The sequence below is a fragment of the Mauremys reevesii genome, linkage group 5, assembly GCF_016161935.1.
Source record: "Mauremys reevesii isolate NIE-2019 linkage group 5, ASM1616193v1, whole genome shotgun sequence".
Lineage (NCBI taxonomy): Eukaryota > Metazoa > Chordata > Testudines > Geoemydidae > Mauremys > Mauremys reevesii.
In genome coordinates, this window is record NC_052627.1 from 97,088,300 (window position 1) to 97,111,746 (window position 23,447).

Here is a 23,447-nt window from a genome sequence, read left to right on the forward strand (position 1 = left end):
TAAACACATCCCCTCTGGTAGGATTTTATTAATTATTTATTATTTTTTATTATTATTATTATTAAGTCACTGTGCACATAGTGAGTGAGGATAATGCAGTGTTGTGTGTTTATGATACAATAAAACAAACACTCCTCAAACTATATACAGCTGCTTTCTCACCTCTTTTGTGCAACATGCGCACATTGTTCTCTGCTTGAATTATGCTTTAGATATTTTAAAAAAGTGGGTGAAGAGGCCGAGGGATTAAGACGAGCTAGAGGAGAGGGAGCTGAAGATTGACCAGAACAGCTTTCAGACTTGCCAACAGATGTGCTCAAACTGAACAGTGAGATTCCAGCCATGTGGGGGGGATGAGGTAAGAAAGAGAGAGAGAACAAATCTCAGAAACAGAGAAAAATGAAATGAGATTGCTTATCTAGCCTCATTTTAAAATGTCCTACTACTGCCAGGTAACAATTACATAAATTTCTGATTTACAGCTCTATCTGCAAGGCCCGGAGCACTGTAACCTAATCCATCAAAGTACAGAAGTGTTTGCTTACAGGCCCTGATTCAGCAGGGTACTTAAGCACATGCCTAAATTTATACACGTGTTCCAGTGCTTCACTGGATTGGGGCCAAAATGCTCAGCATCTTGCAGGATGGTGTCTACATGCACTGTGGAAACTACCTGTAAACCGGGGCTAAGATTTTTCAAAGGAATCTAAGTAATTTAGTAATCTAAATCTCATTGAAAGTTATTGGGATTTGGGCCTAAATCCCTTGGGCACTTTTGAAAATTTTATCCTACAAATTTTTCTGAGAGCTCCATTTTCCCAACATTGTGTACTTCTTGCTTTTATTAGCTTGCTGGAGTATACCACTAAGAGCCCAATCCTTTGAGGATTAAGTGTTCTCAGCTGCTCCCACTGACGTCCTAGGATGGGACCAAAACAGGAATGGCAAAGGAAATTAAACATATATTCAACGTTTAGCTATAGTCCCACAGTAAAATAGGAATGAACTGAGAAAGCAGAAGCAAGTAGAAAGTTTTAAGGAGGCACTTGTAAAGTTAAACCAACAAGTGCTAAATTGCACCACAAAAGCCATTTAGCATTTAAAGAACAAAAAGGTTCAAAGAAGGGACAAAAAGGCAACTTGGGTTATGTTTCCTTTTAAATAACAACATTCTCTTTTTTCACTGTCATCATCTATCTCGAGCATTTACCTTAACCATTCTGCCTTCTGCAGGAAAAGTGAGCCAGCACAGAGACAGATTTACTACTGTCTAGCTTGTGTAAACCAGCAGTTCTGGCAGAGAAACAGAAGTCTACAGACAAGAATGTTTCCACAGTAACTGGAAAAAGCCAGAGAGAGAGGGAAGGAGAGGGGTGGTAGAGGGGAAGTCCCATAAAGCTTAGTGAGATTTCATGGGTGTAAAAGCAAGCCCTTAAAGGAGGACATCTGAAGAAGACTATTAAAATTTTATTTTTGTCAGTGAAACTTTGCAGCTTAATCAAGAATTGCTTTTATTGCACTGTCCAGTTTTAACCAGCCAGGAGTCTGTCCTCTGACACCGATTAGAGAATTTTATCATTTTTTAAACAGGATTCCTCTTCATAAATATGAAACAGAGAGGCACCACAAGAACCAGATATTATTTAGACTGCTCTCAGATACACCCAGCAAGAACTATTTCTCATTGGTTGCACAGGCAAACTAACCTCTCATCATCCACTTATATCATGCTTGTGTAGTAAAATGGCTTTCTGACACTTACTGTGAAATTGAAAGTTTCATATTTCGTCTCCCTCTTGAACGATACCAAATGAGCAGAGAAGATGCTCTTAAATATAACATGTTTTAAGCGGATGACACACTGCTCTAACACTAAGCATTATGTTTCTCTTTTGCTAAATGAACATACCTGATATGCAATGAACATCCCATAATTTGCCCCAAATATCTATCAAACAATATCCTGCTTTTAAAACGAGTCTTACTTTCGCTTGTGAGGAGTCTCTGTGCTCACTGAATGATACCTCATAAGTTTCCTTTGTGGAACAGATGGTGATGTTTCAACTGGTTCCAAAGATTCCTGGTATTCGATAGGCAAGTGACTCAATGTGTTTGCTCGCCGGCGAAAGCCATGCTGAGGTAATTTATCAGGCTGCTCGATGGGGTGACTAACTGGGTCACTGGAGAGATCTCCCACAGATCCATTGGTTTTGGCAGGAGTCTCTGGAAGTGGGCCTTCTTTTTCACACAAAGATGGTTCCTAGCAATATAAAAATATTACCCATGTAAAATATGATTTATAAATAATAATGTGAGGTTCTCTATCCCAGGCCTATTTTTGACACAATAAACAAATCTCCTTCCTGCTACAAAGACATTTATTTCTAAAGAAGACTACTTTTAGTCCCAGTTGAACATTTCCTGAAAACAAATACAGTCCAACGCTTACAAGCTTTCCTGCCTAAACTCAGGCACCCAAATAAGAGTGGCTGAGATTTTCAAATACAGTTGAGAACCTGCATCTCCCAACATGCTGGTGGAAGCTCAACAATTCTCCACGTCAGACAACTCTTATTTAGATACCTAACTTTAGACACTATAGTTTGAACATTTAGGCCATGGTATCTCACACAACGACCTAACCTTTAATGTTTCATTACTAATCAGCAAGGCAGACACATGCTATTATATTTATGCTTTACAGAGGGGGAAAAAGGCTGAATAGTAGTTATCTTCAATACTTGAAGAGGAAAACCTGAGACAAGAAAGGGGCAAATGAATATATGATATGTTATTGTCATGAAAGCATTTCAGACTACACAGAATCCACTTACATTGAAGATTTAACATATAACTGAACTTTTTATTGGATCTTTTTCTTAAAAAAAAAAAATCACCCATGATTACAAATGCAGATGCATGAGTCTATCTAGGTACTCATATTGACCCTATGCCCATCATATCTGAGCTCCTCACAAATAATGAATTTATCTTCACAACAAACCTGTAATGGAGAACTGAGGCATAGGCACACTAGGAGCGGAACTGTCACCCACTCAAGTCAGGACTTATTCAAGGTCACATAGGAAGCTTATGACAGAACCAACAACTGACCTTAGGCCTCCTGACTTGTCAGTGGCCATACCACAAGACCATCCTTCCTCTCTGCTTCATATTTAACTTACTTTACTAGAATCTCAAACCATACCATCAATATATAAATTCTTTACATTTAGAAGTTGAATTCTGTAGTCCTTGTGAATGTACAACTCCCACTGAAATCCAAAAAGTTGCATTTACTTTCAGTGGTGTTAACTAATCACCACATTGGAATCAACAGTCCTGAAGCTGACATATCATTTATGTTCACTGTTGCAATCTTAGAAAATGAATAATTGCCCAAATTAACCCCATCTTTTCTTAGCACCAGGAAAGAGATAATTTATAATCTAAATGCCTAAAATTTCTGAAAAAGAGAAAGTGACATGGAGATATCAGTTCCCATCTCTTGGAGAAGCTGCCAGGATAAGAAATTCCATTATGATCTCTCAACATGTTAACTCAAAATTGCTGTTTCTTTATGAGAGAGACAAGGTGAGAGGTAATATCTTTCATTGGACCAACTTCAGTTGGTGAAAGAGAAGATTTCGAGGTACACAGAGATCTTCTTCAGGTCTGTGAAAGGTACTTAGGCTATGTCTACACTGCACATCTTACAGCGGCAGCTGTGTCGCTGTAAGATACGCGGTGTAGCTGCTCTTTGTCAGCAGGAGAGAGGTCTCCTGCCGACAAAATAAAATCACCCCCAAAGAAGAGCGATAGCTCTGTTGGCGGGCAAAGCACTGTCCACTCCGGCACTTTGGTAAAACTTTTGTCAGTCAGAAGGGTGGGGTTTTTTTTGTTGTTTTTTTTTTTCACATCGCTGACTGACAAACGTTTTACTGATGTAAGTGCGGTGCAGACATAGTCTCTGAGTGTCACAGCTAAACAAGGTAGAACAGATTGTTTAGCACAAGTAATTAGCACATTATGAGAGACCATTCAATGTGAAGTGGCACATTAACACCCCTGCAGTCACAGGACAAAAAAAAAAGGGGGGGGTGGATTAGAGGGTTTCAGATTGTTGTAATAAACCATAAATCCACTGTCTTTATTTAGATAATGATTTTTAGTGTCTAGCAAAGGTATGAATTTAAGCTCCCAGGCTCATGTTTTTGAGGTGTTGTGCAGGTTTCCTTTAAGGACAAGGACTGAAAGATCAGATGTGGAGTGTTTGTTTTGTGAAAAGTGATCGCCTAAGGGTAATACAGTGTTTTTGTCTTTTATGATTTTTCTGTGTGCGTTCATTCAAGAGCTTAGGTCTGGTCTTCACTACAGACCTGTATCAATATAACTATGTTGCTCAGGGGTGTGAAAAATTCATAACCCCCCCCCCCCCATGAGCGGTGTAGTTATACCAACCTAACCTCCCAATGTAGACAGCACTATGTCAGTGGGAGAGCTTCTCCCGTTGACATACCTACTGCCTCTCGGGGAGGTGGATTAACTACGCCAGCCGAAAAGTACTTGCCATTGCTCTTGTAGACTTGCCATTAGTAATGATCTGGTTTCACCCATATAGTGATTATCGGGGCATTTAATGCACTGGATGAGGTACACCACAAACTGTGATAGCCATGCGTAGGACTCATGGATCTTAAAAGGTGTGTTGTGGCGAGTATTGATCATTGTAGCAGTGGAAATATGTCCACAGGTTTTGCATCTGCTGTTATGGCAGGGACTGGTGCTTCTTTGACTTGGTGGGTCCTAGTCAGTGGGGAGCTTGTTTCTGACGATTAGCTTGACAAGGATGGAGGGGGTGTTGTTTGAAGGCATGAAGAGAGGGTTTGGAAAAGATTTCTTTCAGGATGTGGAACCCATTGAGTATGGGTTGTTATTGTTTAATGATAGCCCATAGGGGTTCCAGTGTGGGGTGGTAGTCTCATATCCAAGGATGGGGTTTATGACCATATCACTGCTCAGGGGATTTAGATGCATTTTAATGTGGAGTGCACACCTGAGTAGGTTACCCACATTTCTTAAGTTGCCTACAGGAATGGGGTGAGCAGAAGGCAGAATTTAGGCCCTGATGTTGCAAGCTGATATCATGGGCAAAGCACCATTGACTTCTATGTGGCTCTGCATGGGACTAAGGATCTGCCCTCTGGGCCAGAATGCAAGACCAGAGCACCCCTTGGTAGAAAAAAAAACCCCACATTCTTAGCACCAAATTGTACCATATTATTCATATAGCTACATTTTTCATGTCTGGTGTTTTGTTTTTCTTCCCACACAATCAATTGGATTTTTTATTCATGAATTCATGAAAAAATAACAAATACAAGACATTAACAAAATAACAAATATAAGACATTAAAATAGATTGATTACACCTACACATCATATAATTGTAGCTAATTTTACAAAAAAAGTTATCAGAAGATTCTCAATTTATTCAATCATTATGGTGATTACTTACTTTACTTGTGCTGCTTAATGTACTGGATAAGGAGCTGTCCAAATCCAAACTTCCAGAACTTTCTAGTGAACCTCTGGCTTTACTACCCTTTAGAAATAAAGTATATGAAGCAATCAGAATTAGAACTCAAAAAATTGCATTCCAACAGAACATCCTTGCTGGAACTGTTAAATCACTGATTCTGCCAGTATCAAATTCAATTTCCTGAAATGCCTAAGAATAACTTGCCTCTCCACAAGAAACAGGTGCTTCCTTCAGGAAGGCCACAAATATTTTAAGGACCCTAGTAATTAATACACTCATGCAGGTCAAATTATTATTTTTTCAGCCAGGACTGCTATTGGCAGCATCATATCCTACAAAATATATATGTAGAAAGGGTTTGAATAATCATGTGCTTGAGATTGAATTACAAATATGATTACAGCACCTCCCTTAGCCTAATGTGAAAATTCATTTTATGGTCTATCTCCATCATAATGCAAAGATAGGAACTGACTAGTACAGAGGACTGAAGATTACATCAGCACACTGGACTCATGTAGACTTTCCCAACAAACATCACCTCTGTTATACTGATTTCATGTCTCTAGATCAGAGTGAAAATCCATAGAGTTTGGTACAATCTCTTGGACTGCAGCCCTATTAGGTTACCCAGAGGAGTGCATAGAAACCTGATAATGGGTAGCTATGCAGCTGTATGTCTATGGAGCAAACATGCTCTTGACCACAGGCAGCTAGTAGTTCTGAAGCACAAAGGTTAAAGTCTGTATGAAATTTTATTCCAGCTGCAACAGAGTAATTGTTGACATCATCATTACCATGAATAATTAATATTCTTTTTCTGAATCTTACTAACCTTTTTGCCTCAGGACTGTCTATCTTAGGGTTTATCAATATAGTTATATTGATCAGGGGCATGATTTATTTTACTGACATAGCTATGCCAATAAAAGCCCTAATGTAGATGCGGTTATATTCATAGAATCATAGAAATGCGAGGCTGGAAGGGACCTCAAGAAGCCATCAAGTCCAGTACCCTGCACTAAAGCAGGACCAAGCTTGACAAGGTTGAGGGGGCGTTGTTTGAAAGCATGAAGAGAGGATTTGGAAAAGATTTATTTCAGGATGTGGAACCCAGGGCTGGCTCCGGGCACCAGCGAAGGAAGCAGGTGCCTGGGGCAGCCACTGGAAAGGGGCGGCACGTCTGGGTTTTCAGTGGCAGTGAAGGATCCGCTGCCGAATTGCCGCCGAAGAATGGAGCAACATGATTGAGCCGCCGCCGAAGTGCCGCCGATCGGCTTTCTCTTTTTTTTCCCCCCTGCTTTGCCACTTGGCGTGGCAAAAAAGCTGGAGCTGGCCCTGGTGGAATCCATTGAGTATGGGTTGTTATTGTTTAATGATAGCCCATGGGGTTCCAGGGTGAGGTGGTAGTCTCATATCCAAGGATGTGGTTTATGATCATACCATTGCTCAGGTGATTGAGATACATTTTAATATGGGGTGCACACCTGAGTTGGTTGTGAACCAAGTAAACCTAGACCAACCCTAACAGGTGTTTGTCGAACCTGTTCTTAAAAACCTCCAACAAAAGGGATTCCACAATCTCCTTTGGAAGCCTATTTCAGAGCTTAACTACCCTGGTAGTTTGAAAGTTTTCCCTATTATCTAACTTAAGCCCATTATTTCTTGTCCTACCTGCTGTGGACATGGAGAACAATTGATCACTGTCCTCTTTATAATGGCTCTTAACATATTTGAAGATGGTTATCAGGTCCCCCCCTCGGTCATCTTTTCTCAAGACTAAACATTCCCAGTTTTTTTTTTAACCTTTCCTCACAGGTCAGGTTTTCTAAACCTTTTATCATTTTTGTCGCTCTCCTCTGGACTCTGTCCAATTTGTCCACACATTTCCTAACATGTAGCACCCAGAACTGGACACAGTACTCCAGCTGAGGTCTCACCAGTGCCAAGTAGAGTGGGACAATTGCTTCCCTTGTCTTACATATGACTTTCCCATTAATACACCCCAAAATAATGTTAGTCTTTTTTGCAACTGCATCACATTGTTGACACACATTCCATTTGTGATCCACTATAACCCCCAGATAATTTTGAACAGTACCATCACTTAGACAGTTATTCCCCATTTTGTAGTTGTGCATTTAATTTTTCATTCCCCAGTGTAGTACTTTGTACTTTTACTGAATTTCATCTTGCTGAATTCAGACCAATTCACCAATTTGTCAAGGTCACTTTGAATTCTAAGCCTGTCCTCCAAAGTGCCTGCAACCCCTCCCTGCTCTGGGTCATCTGCCAATTTTATAAGTGCATTTTCCACTCCATTATCATATTGGTGCAACATATCCGTCCACAACTTGTACCAATATAACTTATGCCAGTCAGGCACTTTTACACCGATATAGCAATGTCCACAAGAGGGTTTTATGGCAGAGCTATTCAGATGTTATCATATGTCATGTAAGGGCACATTTCTTTTATCATCCTAGGCCAGTCTATATGATAAACTTTTTCTGGGATAGCTATGTTGGTCAGAGAAGTGATGAAGTGTGATTTGTAAGCAAAAATGTCCAGTTATCCTGGCAAAACTGATTTTGCTGGGAGAGCTTAGTTTGCTTCAGGGTGGGTAGCTGTAATAAGCTACGCTGGTAAAAGTGCAATTTTGCTAGTATGAACTGCATCCATGTTAGGAGTACTTTGGCAGTGCAGTATTCAGGGATAGCTAAATTGGCAAAACACTTCTAGAGTAGACCTGCCCTTAATTTAACTGAACGTCTCCTTGCCCTTGTATTATGAGAAAGGATAAATGGCACTCCATGATAAATCTTCTCTACCATTCATTGTTTTGTAAAATTTATCTTGTCAACTTTTATCCATCACCTCTCCAAACTAAACGGCCTTGAATGTTCAATCTCACTTCATACAGAGATCTTTGCAAGCCCTTAATCATTCTTGTTAGACCATTTTCTGGACATTTTCTACTTTGTGTTATATCCTTTTGGAGACCAAAATTAAACAGTATCCAGAGAAAAGGGATTCCACAGGTTTAAGTGGTAGCATTATAATCTTTTCAGTATTTTTCTCCATTCTTATCCTAATAAAACCTGATATCTTATTTGTTTTTTTAACTGCTGCGGTGTATTGAGCAAATATTGCCAGCCATCTGACCATATCTGGATCTTTGTCCAGTGCGTTTACAGGTAATCGAGAGACCATCAGTGTGTAAAGGTTCAAAGAGTTCCTTCCAATGTTTATCACCTGCCACTTGTTTACACTGAATTTCATCCTCCATCATATTGCCCAACTAACTATCTCTGTAAGCTCCTTCTGAAGTTCCTCCTAATCTTCTCTAGGCCTGATTTACAATTAATTCTGTGGTATCTACAGATTTTTGCCACCATATTGTTCATTCCCCCCCCCACACCCATGTCATTAATAAATATTATTTTAAAAATCTGCCTTATTAAGGGTCTTTGGTCAGCCCACTATTAATTTCCTTATGTTAAAAATTGAACAGATTTTTCTATTTCTCTTAACCAGTTTCTAAATCCATGAGAGAATTTTCTTGCTAATGTCATAACTCCTTAGCTTCCCTTAAGCCTCTTGTGATGTTTTTGAAAAGTCCACATAAAAATAATATTTACTGCTTCTTTATCCACTAATTTGTTCTTTTCTTCAGTCTTAGAAAGGTATGATTTTCATTACAAAGCCCAAGTTCACCTACGTATTTCTAGATCTCTCTTTAAATAATTGTTCAACAATTTTTCCTGGAAGAAAACAAAAGTAGATGTAGACTGTGTGTCTATCACTCAAAAAAAGTCAATACAAATGACGATACCTACCCGTGACAAGATACTTTCTAATGATTCTGTTAGTGACCGTTTAGCTTTGCTCTTCAACATATCTAGTCTGAACCTGGGAGCACTGCTTGGCATCTCATTTCCAGTAGTCTCTCCACAAGGCTGTGAAGCCTATAATATTTAAGAAAGCAGGTGTAAAATACAGGGTTGTACAGAACAAAAGCTCACTGAAAGATTTTTGACATCTTAGTAGCACATTTCCAAGCTTTTCTAAACCAAAGCTATACTAAGCTCTGAATCCTCACATGCATTGTGTTTCTACTGACATAACAGTGCTGAAGCTTATTGAGTTAACCTACTGCTAGATCTAGGAATCTCTTTTCCAAATGACATTTATTTGTTAAGTGAAATATAGTGAGCACCAGGAATATTGTATTTCATAACAAAAATATGTCTCTTCACATGTTTACCTCAATGGTAGAGCACAATTATATCATCTGTAAGTAAAAGAGGAACAGATTCAGGATATCATGGGGAATTATTTATCTTAACACCTCAGATTAGACTTGACCAGTTTATTTATTTTATTTTTCATGGTAATTGTCTGCTAGGACTTTGAGTGAGTTAGCTGCAAGAACATATACCACTCCCCCAACTCCATTCCTTTGAAAGCAGGGTACACTGAGGTCCAGGAAGACATTCATTATTTAACTCTTGCCCATATATAGCACCACTAGGAACACTTCCATATTATGGATGACAGTCAACTCACAGCTGATTTTTTTTTTTTAGTTAAAAGTTTAAGCTCAATTTTAGTGCTTGTGAAAGTCGGACAGCTCTGGAAACTGAACACAGAACGGGTATAGCACCACAGAAGTGGGAATGGAGGGATAAATGTTGTGCCTCAAACCTAACCTAGTCTTCTCAACTATATGGACCAAAGAGTAATTCTCTGTGTCCATTAAATCTTGAACTTTTCCCCTGAGGCTGCCAACATTAGTGCCAGATATACACAGTGGTAACAGTATCAGAGATGTGAATGCATTAGACCAGTTGATATCACATGGAAAAGTGGACAGCTGTCAGGCAGCAGTAAGTTCTGGTCATTACCAATCCAGGCTGTTGACAGTTCCAACAAAATGACGCTACATCCTATTTCCAATCCCCCAAACAAAGAATTCAATCTTTTCCCTCTAACTCAACTCTCCGCAACCCTACATAGCAAGCCATTTAGTCAAAAAGACCTTGCAGTTTTCTGGTGAAAAATACTTGTTTCAAAAAGACTTTTTGGTTCAAAAAATATTGATGTTCTATGAAATCTCTTGCAGCTGTTTAAATTTAAATTCTTCCAATTTAACAGAGAACTTGCTTTCTGGGTGAGGAATCCTACTCAAGTGTGAGTAGCAATGCAGGAGAGAATGCAAAAAAAATTCAGGGTGTTTGGGTTATTCATCTTTGAGAGATGTTCCAGAGCTCTGAAGATAAAAGATGGAAGTAGATATGACATTTTCTACTAAGAAGAATGGTTGGGTGAGAGGCAAATCAAGTTTGCTACTAGAACTTTGGCATCTTTACAAGAGTCTGATTATTATTTTTTGGCTTCAGGGGCTGAAGAAACAGACTGCAGCATGTCTCAGCAGCATTAAAATCACACAGTTTTTATATTAAGACATCATCTTCCTCCTTAAAAACCCACTTTCCAATTGTTTTGAATCTGAAACTATTTGATAAAAATAATTGGCACTAATCCCAAATGAAAATATTTCACATCTGTTAACAAAAAACCCCAAACACTATTTCCTCCTGTCCTACCTCAGCCCACACTGCTCTTTCTAAGCCCACACATATCTGGTCAGACACGTAAATGACTGGAGAGTTGACAAAAACAGTAAATCAGAAAACAAGAATGTGAAGCTTTCTTCCTGCTTTCTCAGTAATGCTAATAATTAACCAATAAGCAATAAAAGGATAAGAGATTAAACACAGAGCTAGTCACAAAAAAGTGGGTGATGCCTCTCCAATTACTTCATGCTTTAAGTCTGAATACTTAGAGGGAGCAGAGTTCGAGGCAACTGCATGTAGGGACTTCAATGAATCTGACCCTCCAGTGTGTTCACTGTGTACCTAGCCAGCAGGAGGAGACTGCCTGGAGCAGGCATTCCAGTACATTTCCTGCTATTGCTAGATACTGAAAGAAATGTTGACCAAGATTTTCAAAAGTGACTACTGGTTTGGGGTGCCCAGATTGAGTCACCTTAAAGGGGACTGGTTTTCAAAAGGGTGGTGCTCAGCCTTTTCTACAAAATCAGGCCCCTTTAAGATATTTCAAGTTGGGCACCCCAAAACTGAGACATTCAAAATCACTAGTCTCTTTTTAAACCCCTCCTCTGGTGAGATAGCAGGAGAGACAAGCTGCTGCAAGGCTAGTGGCAGTAGGGAGATAGGCTTCTCCAGGGTGAGAGGCTGCTTTCCTCCCCATAGGGCAAATAACTAACCCTAAGTGTCTGTTTAGGGGAAGGACTGACACCCCGGGGCCAACAACATGACAACACACACACTGCAGCAGCGAGGGGGCAGGGAAATCTGTTTGTAATTTTTTTTCCTTTTGCTTGGTGGAGGAGACCCACCTTGGGCCTGCCCCGAGGCTCACATTGAAAATACTGACAAGTAAACATAGAGAGGGAAGACAACCACTGTCCAGAGCGGGGCTGATTTACCCCAGGCCTTGCCACCACCAGAGGGGGAAGTGCTAAATCTGGCGAGACGGGGGAGATACTGGGTCATGATACATGCATTTGAAGGACAATCTGCCCACATTCTTTTCTAGCCATATTGCATGTGAGGTTGGTTACCTCCCAGCTCCTTCAGATTTTTTGCCTATGTCTACACTACGGATCTTAGAGCGGCACAGCTGCAAGATCTCCTGTGTAGCCGCTCTATGCTGGCAGGAAAGAGGTCTTCTGCCAGCATAATTAAACCACTCCTAATGAGTGGCAGTAGCTATGTCAGGAGGAAAGTGTCTCCCGCCGACATAGCACTGTCCACACCAGTGCAACTTTTGTCAGTTGGGGGGTGTTGTTTTCACACCCCTGATTGACAGAAGTGCTAGTGTAGACAAAGCCTTAAAGACTGAACAGTAGTTTTGTCCTTCCTTTCTCAAGCGAAGAACACTGTCTCCTCTGTCAGTTCTGCAGCAATTTTTAACAACAACCTCTGTTTGCATCAGCCTCAATGATATTTCCACACAAACAAAGAACTATCCCCCCTATTACCGGGCAAGCCCAGCAGTCCTTCCTCAGGATAAATTCCAGTGGGCCTGATTCATCACTGAACTCAACTGAGACTGACAGGGAGCCAGAAAATGAGAGCTGAGTCTTTTTGAAATTACACATATAGGTTTCAGCTGTAATTAGTAACTGTGACAGAATGTAGTATTTTCATATGAATGTTTTCTATATCCACTGTATTGAAAAGATAAGAAAAGACTAACTGCAAAGTGGTCCAGCTAGATTGGTGCCAGCCAGTACCAGATACTTCAGAGGAAGGTGCAAGAGACTCCATAGCAGACAGTGCCACTAGTCATTTTCTTATGCCCCAAACAGAAGGGTTGATATTCTTTCCTCCCTTGCTATTAGCACATGGGATACAAGTATATTCTGACTGGACTTTCTCTGCCCATTGCTGAGTGGCTGTTGCTTCAACCCTTCAGTTCTCCCTCCCTCAGCGATTCCACTTCGGCTTCACTGAACACCTGCCCCTCCTTCCCCTGGCTTTCTCTGCCCTGTCCCCCTCCACTTCACTTTCTTTCCATTTAGAATATCCCCTCCTAAGTAAACTCACCCCCCAAAAAGTCATGGGGCTAAAATGACATTTGCTGCCAACCCATTGTTCACTCTGCTTCTGTGTTCTACCCCTTCCCCCAAACCCTGTGTCTGTCTTGTTTATTTAGATTGTAAGCTCTTTGGGGCAAGGCCTGTCTTTGTACTGTGTTTGCACAGTGCCTGGCCCAATGGGACCCCACTCTTGGTTGGCTCTTAGATCCTACTGTAAAAAACATGTTAAATAATAAATATCCCACCAGGAAAGAGCAAAGTGGGCTTTCAGTTCAGTGTTAATTTTACATTAAATACAAAGATGGAAAATCACCATTGAGAAGTTAGTAGGAGAGGAAAAAGACTATTTTTTTTAAATGAAGGCTCACATACCTGCTTTGCTTCCCCAACGTGAACATGATCCTTCTGTTTTTCTTCATACATGTTTCTTAGAATAGAGATAATCAACTCATTCTCTTTCTGATCATTTCTTGGTCTTAATTTCTTTTTTAAAAAACAGACATGAAAAAATAAGAGCTGCATTCATATAGTAGGTTTAAAATTATTCCCCTCTATTTTAACTTTTGTGATTGCAAGTATGTAGTTAATGCACACTGAATAGTTTAATCTAGTTGATGCTGCTGTATAATTCCACTAGAGGACACCAGTGGTTCAAGCAATGCAGCAACATAGCCAGATAAATATTTTAATGATATTTCACAAAAACACCACACAATGCTGTGACTAACAGCAGATATCAGCTGCTGAAAGTCATTTGAAGAATATTTTATAAAGCATAACATTGTCATAGCTAGAACAATTCTTAGTATAAATATCATTTATCAATATGATTCCAAAATAAAATTATAGTTTTACCTCTGTAGTGCATATGTAATATTTCTCTCTCCGTTATCTGACCATTTTACTATGAATCCAATTTTCATTATACAAAACTTCATATTTGTAACAAGCACCTCAGCAGAACATGGCAAGTACTTCAAAAATTAAACTTACATTTTAAATCCTGCTATTAGCTTTTAATCCTAAAGTTTTGAAGTAGTTTAAATTAGAAATAAATATCCAATGCAACTGTTATATTTTGCACAAAAATATTCAAAACATTTAGAAAAAATCATTACAGTTAATTACATTAATTAATTGCAAGTATACCTGCCAATTTAACTAAATGTTGTTTTGGTTATACAGATACTCAGTTATAACCACAATAGAGTTTAGAATGCATTAATGCACTGGTCCTAAACCAGGTACAATCTATTATTAAGGAACATCAGAGGGGAGACCAGATTAAAATATTTATCTCTGCTTATTCAGATTTCCACCTAGCCTTTAGGATTATTAGAAGAGAAAATATTTGTAAAATGATAACTACTATAGTACATATCACAAAGATGAAGCTTTTTAAATTCATGTAATTCTTACAATTATGCATATAACACATGTGATATATTATGAGCAAATATCAAATGTGACTGGGAGCAACTCTGGTTACGGCAAATATTTTTAGAAAGATAATTATCTCAAAAATGGAAATCAGGAAAACATATTGAACCTTAAGGACACACTGCATCTAAAATCCCAGACCACCAAAATTTGTATTAAAAAAGTGCAAAGAGATGACAGATTTTTTTGTTATGTTTTATCCAGGGGATTATTTCTACAGCCTTACAATAAATAAAAAATCATCTTCAACAGATATGTTTTAGGGACCTCAATGCAGTAAGACAAGCTTAGGTTACAGAAATGCCCAGTCAGCTGAGGCACTAGTGCCAGTTTACCCCAAAATACCCAGGAGTTACTATGTTCTCAACTAAACTAAATGTTTCATTTTTGGTTAGGCTGACCCAAATCTACATATTCCAGTTTGTCAAAACGTTTTGTTTTGGATTAGTTCCACATTCGAGTGAATCTGCCTGAGCTTCCATGTGCCATATGTTCCCATTTTCTTCCTAATAAAACTACTTTTCCCATGATGCATCGCACTCCCAAACTGTTACTCCCGTGAGACAACACAACTCAGCAGGATACAGATTAATGTGAAACTACTCCAAAACCAAACCAGTTTGATTTGGTTCAACAAACTGAAATATTTAGATTAAGGCTGTCAATTAATCACAGTTAATTCACGCGATTAACTCTAAAAAATTAATCGCAACTAAAAAAATTAATCACTATTAATCGCAGTTTTAATCGTAGTGTTAAACAATAAATACCAACTGAAATTTATTAAATATTTTAGATGTTTTTCTACATTTTCAAATATATTTATTTCAATTACAACATAGAATACAAAGTGTACAGTGCTCACTTAATATTACTTTTGATTACAAATATTTCCACTGTAAAAATGACAAACAAAAGAAATAGTATTTTTCAATTCACCTCATACTAGTACTGTAGTGCAATCTCTTTATCATGAAAGTGCAACTTACAAATGTAGATTTTTGTTTTGTTACATAACTGCACTCAATAACAAAACAATGTAAAACTTTAGAGCTTCCAAGTCCACTCAGTCCTACTTTTCGTTCAGCCAATCGCTAAGAGAAACAAGTTTGTTTACATTTGAGAGATAGTGCTGTGTGTTCTTATTTACAATATCACCTGAAAGTGAGAACAGGCGTTCGCATGGCACTTTTGTAGCCAGCATAGCAAGATATTTATGTGCCAGATATGCTAAACATTCCTATGCCTCTTCATGCTTCAAACACCATTCCAGAGGACATGCTTCCATGCTGTAGGTGCTTGTTAAAAAAAAAAAAAAAAGTGTTAATTAAATTTGTGACTGAACTCCTTGGAGGAGAATTGTATGTCTCCTGCTCCGTGGTTTCACCCGCATTCGACCATATATTTTGTGTTATAGCAGTCTCGGATGATGACCCAGCACATGTTTGATTTAAGAACACTTTCTCTGCAGATTTCACAAAACACAAAGAAAGTTCCAGTATCAGATTTCTAAACATAGTTACAGCACTTGACCCAATGTTTAAGCATAAAAAAAAAAAAAAAAGAAAAAAAAAAAAAAAAAAAAAAAAAAAAAAAAAAAAAATTTTTTATAATTTTTTATTTTTTAAACTATTTCCATGACTATATACAAATAATATATATATATATATATTATATAATATTACATAATTCTCTATAATACTCTTTCTTATCATCCACTACTTAATATTTATCTCTCTTGATCTCTTATCCATATTATAGAAGTCACTTAAATATAAAAGAATATTAATTATATTTCATATTTATATTTTGAAAAATTTTTTTTTTTGATAATTGTTTTTTTCATTTTTTTTTTTAATTTTTTTCCTTTTCCCCCCACCCCCCCTGCCCTGCCCCACTGCCCCAGCACTTCACCAGCGCTAACCCCCCAGCCCCTCCTTCCCAAACCAGCACCACCCCATCCAAACAGCTGTGGGCCAAAAGGGAAGGCAAGAGGGGGAAAGGAGAAAATTCCAGGCCAGGCAAATGAAAAACATTCTATGCATCTGAAGAAAAGTGTTGCTAAAATAAAATAAATAGAAAAGCATTCTAGTTCTGTTTGTAGTCTGAAACTAACTTGGCTTAGTCTACAGATGTCAGCAGTAAAACCTGACTACTGTGATGAACCTAGCACCACCATCAACCTCTCCCACCCCCCCCCCACCCCCCACCCACACCCCACCATCACCCCCTCCCCCCCCCCCACCCCCCCCTTCCCCACCTGTCCCTCCCCCCCCCACCCCCCCACCCCTCCCCCCCCCCCCTCCCCCCCCCCCCTCCTCCCCCCTCCCACCCCCCCCCTCCCCCTGCTCCCCCCTGCGCCTGCCTGCCCCCTCACCTCCCCGCCCCCCCGCCCCACTCGCCCCACCCCCCCCCTGCACCACAGCACCTACTACAGCCAAACCCCCACCCCACTATATTGCCCACACACAGTCAATCAATCAATGGATATTAATGCAAACATCAGTCAATCATTTTAATTGTATACTTTAACATGTTATTGTATTGAGTAGTAATATGTTATAGCAGGTAGGTAAGTAAAACTAAGTGTAAAAAGAAAAAGAAAATTGTCTTAAGTAGAAGTAGAATAGAATCTTCTCTTCTAGAAAAAAATAATGAATTCTGAATGAATGAAAATGAATGATGAATGAATGAATGAATGAGGTTGAAAGTGAGGAATGAGGAGAAGGCCAGGAGAGGGAGACAGAGAGGGGAGAGGAGGGGAGGAGCTGAGGAGTGGGGAGTTTGGGTGCTGGTGGGGTGGGGTGGGGGGAGTGGGGGGTGGGGGGCAGAGAGGGTGGTGGGGAGGGTGGAGGGGGGGGGGGGGGGGAGGGCGAGGGGGGGGGGGGGCGGGGGGGAGTGGGGGGGAAGGGGGTGAGGGGTGGGGGGGTGCCCCCCTGTTGGCCCCTCTCCCTAGCCTCAGTGGGGATGGCCCTGCCCTTGCCCAGTGTTTGTTTGAGCGTGGGCTGGGCTGGGGAAGTGGGGGGAATCCAGTTTTTACTCTGTTTTTCTACTCTTACTCTTCTTCACTTCTCCCTCCCCCTTCTTTCCTCCCTTCCCCTTTTCTACCTTCTTCTTTTTGGCTGTTTTTTTTGAACCACAAACCCCCAATGAGAAAACCCAGGCTGGAAGACTAGACTGAACACCCCACCAGCCCACCACCCTCCCTAGCCCCAGACCTGAGGACCAGTCCCCTGGGGCACCCCCCTGGCCCTCCTGGCCCCTCCTCCTGATTCCCCCACTGCCTGTGTGTTGTGTGGGTGCATCGGGATTTCCCTCCCCCCCCTAAAACCACACTTCCCACCCACCCCTGCACCCACCCCACTCTGAAAGAGCACCTGCCTTCCCCCTGCCCTAAAGCTGCTGAGCTGCTTTGAAGATGATATAATGATGATTATCACTAAATAAAAACCCAAAAAAAAAAAAGCTTCCTGAAAGCCCATTCCCCCCCTCCCGGTCTATTTCATTTGTTTATGGCATTGCAGGAGCCATAGTTTAATGGAAATATTCATCCCCCCTTAGCATCATCCCCAAGCAGAAAAGCAGGAAGCAAAGGAAGGTTGATGAGGGGGAGCTGGCCAGAGGAGCCCTCCTCCTTTGTCCTCCTTTGCAATTTGGAGAGATGGGAATCTGATCACTCAGTGCTCCAGCTCCCAGGGGGGGGGGCAGGGGGGGGGAGAATGCAAAAGCTTCGCATTCTCCCTTCCATCTTCTTTCTCCTTCCTCTTGATTCCTTTCCTCCTCTCTCCTCTCTCTCTCTCTCTCTCACCTGGAGTTCACTCAGCACCTGGGCTTTTTTTTCCTGCTTTATTTGATCAACACTTTAGTTTTGAAACAGACACAGGCAGGCACACAGACACTCACACAGCAACAACAAAACAAAAACAAAAACCAAACCACCAATTAAACCAATATCACACTTCAGGGGAATGGAAGGGGTGCACACAGGCACTGCTGACTGCAGCTTCTCAGAGCTGTCTCTCCAAGCTCCTCCCCCTCCTCCTCGTCCTCCAGGTGGGTGGGGGGGGGGGGGGGGGGGGGAAGAAGGCTGTGCCAATGACCTGCCCTCCTCCTGCACTGCCCAGCCAGGGCCCAGCCGGCTTCAGGCCTCCAGCGTTGCCTAGCAGCTAGCTGCAGCTGGGAGAGACGCTGGGGCGCGGGGGCGGGCCCTGGGGGGGGCCCGATTCAGGGGAATCGGCCAAATCGGCTTAAGGCCGGCCCTGGTTTAAGAATCTGAAGTGCCTTCCAAAATCTGAGAAGGATGAGGTGTGGAGCATGCTTTCAGAAGTCTTAAAAGAGAAACACTGATGCAGAAACTACAAAACCCGAACCATCAAAAAAGAAAATCAACCTTCTGTTGGTGGTATCTAACTCAGATGGTGAAAATGAACATGTGTTAGTCCACACTGCTTTGGACTGTTATCGAGCAGAATCTGTCATCAGGATGGACGCATGTTCTCTGGAATGGAGGCTGAAGCATGAAGGGACATATGAATCTTTAGCGCATCTGGTATGTAAATATCTTGCGACGCCAGCTACAATGTCATGCAAATGCCTGTGCTCACTTTCAGGTGATATTGTAAACAAGAAGTGGGCAGCATTATCACCTTCAAATTGTAACCAAAGTTGTTTGAGTGATTGGTTGAAGAAGAAGTAGGACTGAGTGGACTTGTAGACTCTAAAGTTTTACATTGTTTTATTTTTGAATGGAGGGGTTTTTTTTTTACATAATTCTATAAGTAAGTTTAACTTTCATGATAAAGAGATTTCACTACAGTATTTGTATTACATGAACTGAAAAATACTATTTCTTTTGTTTATTATAGTGCAAATATTTGTAATAAAAAAATAAATATAAAGCGAGCACTGTACTCTGTCCACATATCTATTCAAGGGACACCATCATAGGATCTAACTACATAATGTACATCTACATCCAGGGCTCATTCACCTGCACATCTACCAATGTGATATAGGCCATCATGTGCCAGCAATGCCCCTCTGCCACGTACATTGGCCAAACCAGACAGTCTCTATGCAAAAGAACAAATGGACACAAATCTGACATCAAGAATCATAACATTCACAAACCAGTAGGAGAACACTTCAATCTCTCTGGTGACTCAATAACAGACCTCAAAGTGGCAGTCTTCAACAAAAAACCTTCAAAAACAGACTCCAATGTGAAGCTGCAGAACTGGAATTAATTTGCAAACTGGATACCATCAGATTAGGCCTGAATAAAGACTGGGAGTTGTTGGGTCATTACAAAACCTAAACTTAATTTCCCCATTACTAATTTCTCCCTACTGTTGCTCACACCTTCTTGTCAACTGTCTGTAATGGGCCACTCTCTTACCACTTCAAAAGTTATTCTTCCTCCCTTAGTATCCTGCTGTTAACTGATTTATCTCGCTAGACTGACCTCACACTTGGTAAAGCAACCCCAATCCTTTCATGTATTTATACCTGTTCCTGTATTTTTCACTACATTCATCTGATGAAGTGGGCTCTATTTATGCTCAGATAAATTTGTTAGTCTCTAAGGTGCCACAAGGACTCCTCATTGTTTTTGCTGATACGGACTGAAACTCTGAAACTGCACACTTTGTATTCTGTGTTGTAACTGAAATCAATATATTTGAAAATGTAGAAAACATCCAAAATATTTAAATAAATTATATTCTATTACTGTTTAACAACGTGATTAATTGTGCTATTAATCACTATTAATTTTTTTAATTGCTTGACAGCCCTAATTTAGATTCAGGTTGAATAACAAACCAAGCTGAAATGAAGTATCAATTCAGGAACATCAAAACTTTTTGTTTTGATCATAAGTATCAAAACAATGTTTCACATCTCCAAATTGAACGTTCTGGCACTTGTTTTTTTCATGAAAAGTAAAATTCTCTACAAACATTTTTTGTACAAATTTCATTAGTCAAAAATCCAGTTTTCCATCAGAAAAACAGTTTAGTCTGAAGATCTGATCAGCCCTAGAAACAACAGTGAATGACCCAGAATTTAAAACAAATGGAGATTTCCAGATTGTCACTGAATACTGTAAGAAGCTGAAGAACAATTCTCAGGAAAATAAAAGCTTTCACGCTGGACACAGATTGTAAATAAAGACCGTAGCAATATAACTTTTAATTTAGAAACAAAAACACGCAAACAAAAAACACACATTACCTGAACCTGCTCAAAAAGAGCAGCCTGCTCCTGGTTATTTAGTGTTGTTAGATGCTTCTGGAGTTCTAGTTTAGTTTTAAAAGGATGTAGTCCTAATAAGCGATGAACCAAGAAAAAATGAACAAGTATTGTAAAAAGCAAGCTTTAAACTGATACAATACACTAATCATATGATATGCACAGAAGTTTAAATAAGAGGTATAATCATTGCTATTTAAATGAGTTATCTGCATTAGCTTTAGCAGATGGGTGCTGTAGTACATATGAAATGAGGAAATGAAATCTTTTGCAACAAGGAGTTTTGCTGGAATAAAGTGCAGGATTAGGCTTCTTAGCTGACCTAGAAGATTGCATGATCATGTAACACAGAATGAACCTAGATTCTGCTGTGGCTTATCAACAGACTCCTTATTGAGGTTTTATGCTGTATAGGTTTTGGGAGTTTGGTTTTTTTTTAAAATATATTTGCTATTAACTATTTTCTCATTTATATGCCTCGCTTTATAATTTGCCTCTTCAAGAGTTTTGCCAAGATACACGAAATACTGTATTCTCCAGCTTTTTTCTTCTGCTGAATTCGTTTACTGATATTTAAAAGCATACAATCCTGTGGCTCTCATTAGTTCTTCTTTTTCTTATCCTTGATTAAATTCTTTTTCTAGATTTTTTTTTAGCACCAACAGGTTTCTATACTTGTTAAGCATCTGATTGTCGGGTGTATATACTTCCCCATCAAGCTGGAGGTGGACAATAATATTCAATCAGACTCAATTGTCCTTTCAGTGCTCTCAGAATCATAGCTAGCCGAAGAACAAAAAAAAAAGTACAGGGTGGTGTAGTTCTGGAAACTCTCCTGTTCCTACAGATTAGTACCAGATATGTCTTGGTCCAACAAAATACTGTGGCTTTTCATTGATCTGACAGCTGCTGCTGTCCCTCATTCACCCCAGCCCTGCTTTAAATGGCTAAATTCTTAGCTGTGAAACTTGCTGAAATGCAAAATGTTCCTGACCTCATGTCTTTGCCATGGCTGTGGCTACACTTGCATTTCAAAGCGCTGCCGCGGCAGCGCTTTGAAGCGCTAAGTGTAGTCAAAGCGCCAGCGCTGGGAGAAAACTCTCCCAGCGCTGTCCGTACTCCACCTCCCTGTGGGGAATAACGGACAGCGCTGGGAGCGCGGCTCCCAGCGCTGGGGCTTTGACTACACTGGCGCTTTGTAGCGCCGCAATTTGCAGCGCTGCAGAGGGTGTGTTTTCACACCCTGCTGCAGCGCTGCAAATTTGTAAGTGTAGCCAAGCCCTCAGTTCATTAACAGGACATGCAGTTCTCAGCTAGGGCAGAATATTCCTTAAAAGTTCATTCAAAAATTATTTCCAATTTTTTTTACTGTTTATAAATTCAAGAACCAAGTAATTTTCAATGCAATTATATTTAATTTTTAAAAAGAAATAAAAGTTAAGTAAATATACAGTATGAATCAATTTAGCTTTTATTTGATCATTCTTGACACTAGTACTCTGATCTTATACTGTATTGAAGTTATTTCTTAATTAATTGACCAGGCTTCAAGTGTCCAAACTTAATACAGTCCTGGGTTTAAAAACTGTGTATTCCTTTAGATCAATGTTCACACATGAAAATGTATTCTTTCTAACTTACTTACCAGAGCAATATTTTTAAGAGGTTTCGTTGTCAACATTGCTTAATACTTACCTTCAATCTTTTCACAGAGTTTATGCAGGCATTGCACAGGGCATCCCTCACAAAGTTGGAGCTGAGCTTTGGAGGTTTGTTGCACAGCAGCTACAGTGAAAGCCTGTTTCAAAGTCATCATGATTTCATCAACCTAACAAGAACAAGAGAGAAAATCAAGGCTAACGAATTACAAGTGATTTCTGCTACACTAAGTTGGTGTTGTTTTCAACCCAACAAAGTCAGTCTCTTTAAAAAGGATACCTTCATTGTTCTGGGATTATGTTAGGATAATGAGCAGGGCATCCCCTGAGATACTGACCTTCTGATTGTGGGTTTGGCTTTCAAAACTGATATACCTACTGAATGTAATCAAACCTCTCCATTTATTTTAATGGGAGTTCTACTTTTAAAAACAAACAAACAAAACAAAACAAACCCATGATATACAACTTGACTTAATGCTTGGTGAAGTATGAAGTGCTCCATGGCCTCTGACCACTCCAGATATGCCAGTGTAGGAGGTTATATTTATTTTGAATAGGATATATATTCTAACCTCTTCCTTCAACAAAAATTCAGTTTCTCAACAGTTTTCTATCTTAAAAACAATTAAATTTTTATAAATGCAATGGAAGTTGAGAGCAAAACAACAACAAAAACTTAGCATCTTATGATATCAGGCCTTTAATTAGCGTCTCTTACCAGGGCTTCATCTGTGCACTGAAACACGTAGCAGACAAAGTAGCAGCCACCGTTTCCTGAAGACTCTCTACAGATGAACCCAAAGTGATCCACATGTCTAATACCCTGGCACAAAAGAAGTAGTAACAAAAGAGTCAGTCATGTTTACAAGTTGATTTCATACGTGTAATTATCACACCAACACATTAGACAGATGTCCAACAG

The 23,447-nt window shown here is 39.9% G+C and overlaps 1 protein-coding gene across 7 annotated transcripts in view; it reads right to left on the bottom strand.

Annotated features, from left to right (window-relative positions):
• The window catches only part of TBC1D1 (TBC1 domain family member 1), a 189,756-nt gene that overhangs the window by 71,649 nt on the left and 94,660 nt on the right, over positions 1-23,447 (bottom strand). For 4 of the 7 annotated variants that reach the window (XM_039540595.1, XM_039540593.1, XM_039540594.1 and 1 more), the window contains 8 exons: positions 23,244-23,348; positions 22,560-22,692; positions 20,847-20,938; positions 13,545-13,655; positions 9,382-9,510; positions 5,519-5,605; positions 2,025-2,260; positions 163-321 (listed from right to left, as the gene is read on the bottom strand). In XM_039540595.1, coding sequence (XP_039396529.1) covers positions 163-321; positions 2,025-2,260; positions 5,519-5,605; positions 9,382-9,510; positions 13,545-13,655; positions 20,847-20,938; positions 22,560-22,692; positions 23,244-23,348 — 1,052 coding nt within the window. Of the gene's footprint in view, positions 1-162; positions 322-1,985; positions 2,261-5,518; positions 5,606-9,381; positions 9,511-13,544; positions 13,656-20,846; positions 20,939-22,559; positions 22,693-23,243; positions 23,349-23,447 lie in introns of all 7 variants that reach the window. The other 3 variants (XM_039540596.1, XM_039540597.1, XM_039540598.1) reach the window with 2 other exon arrangements.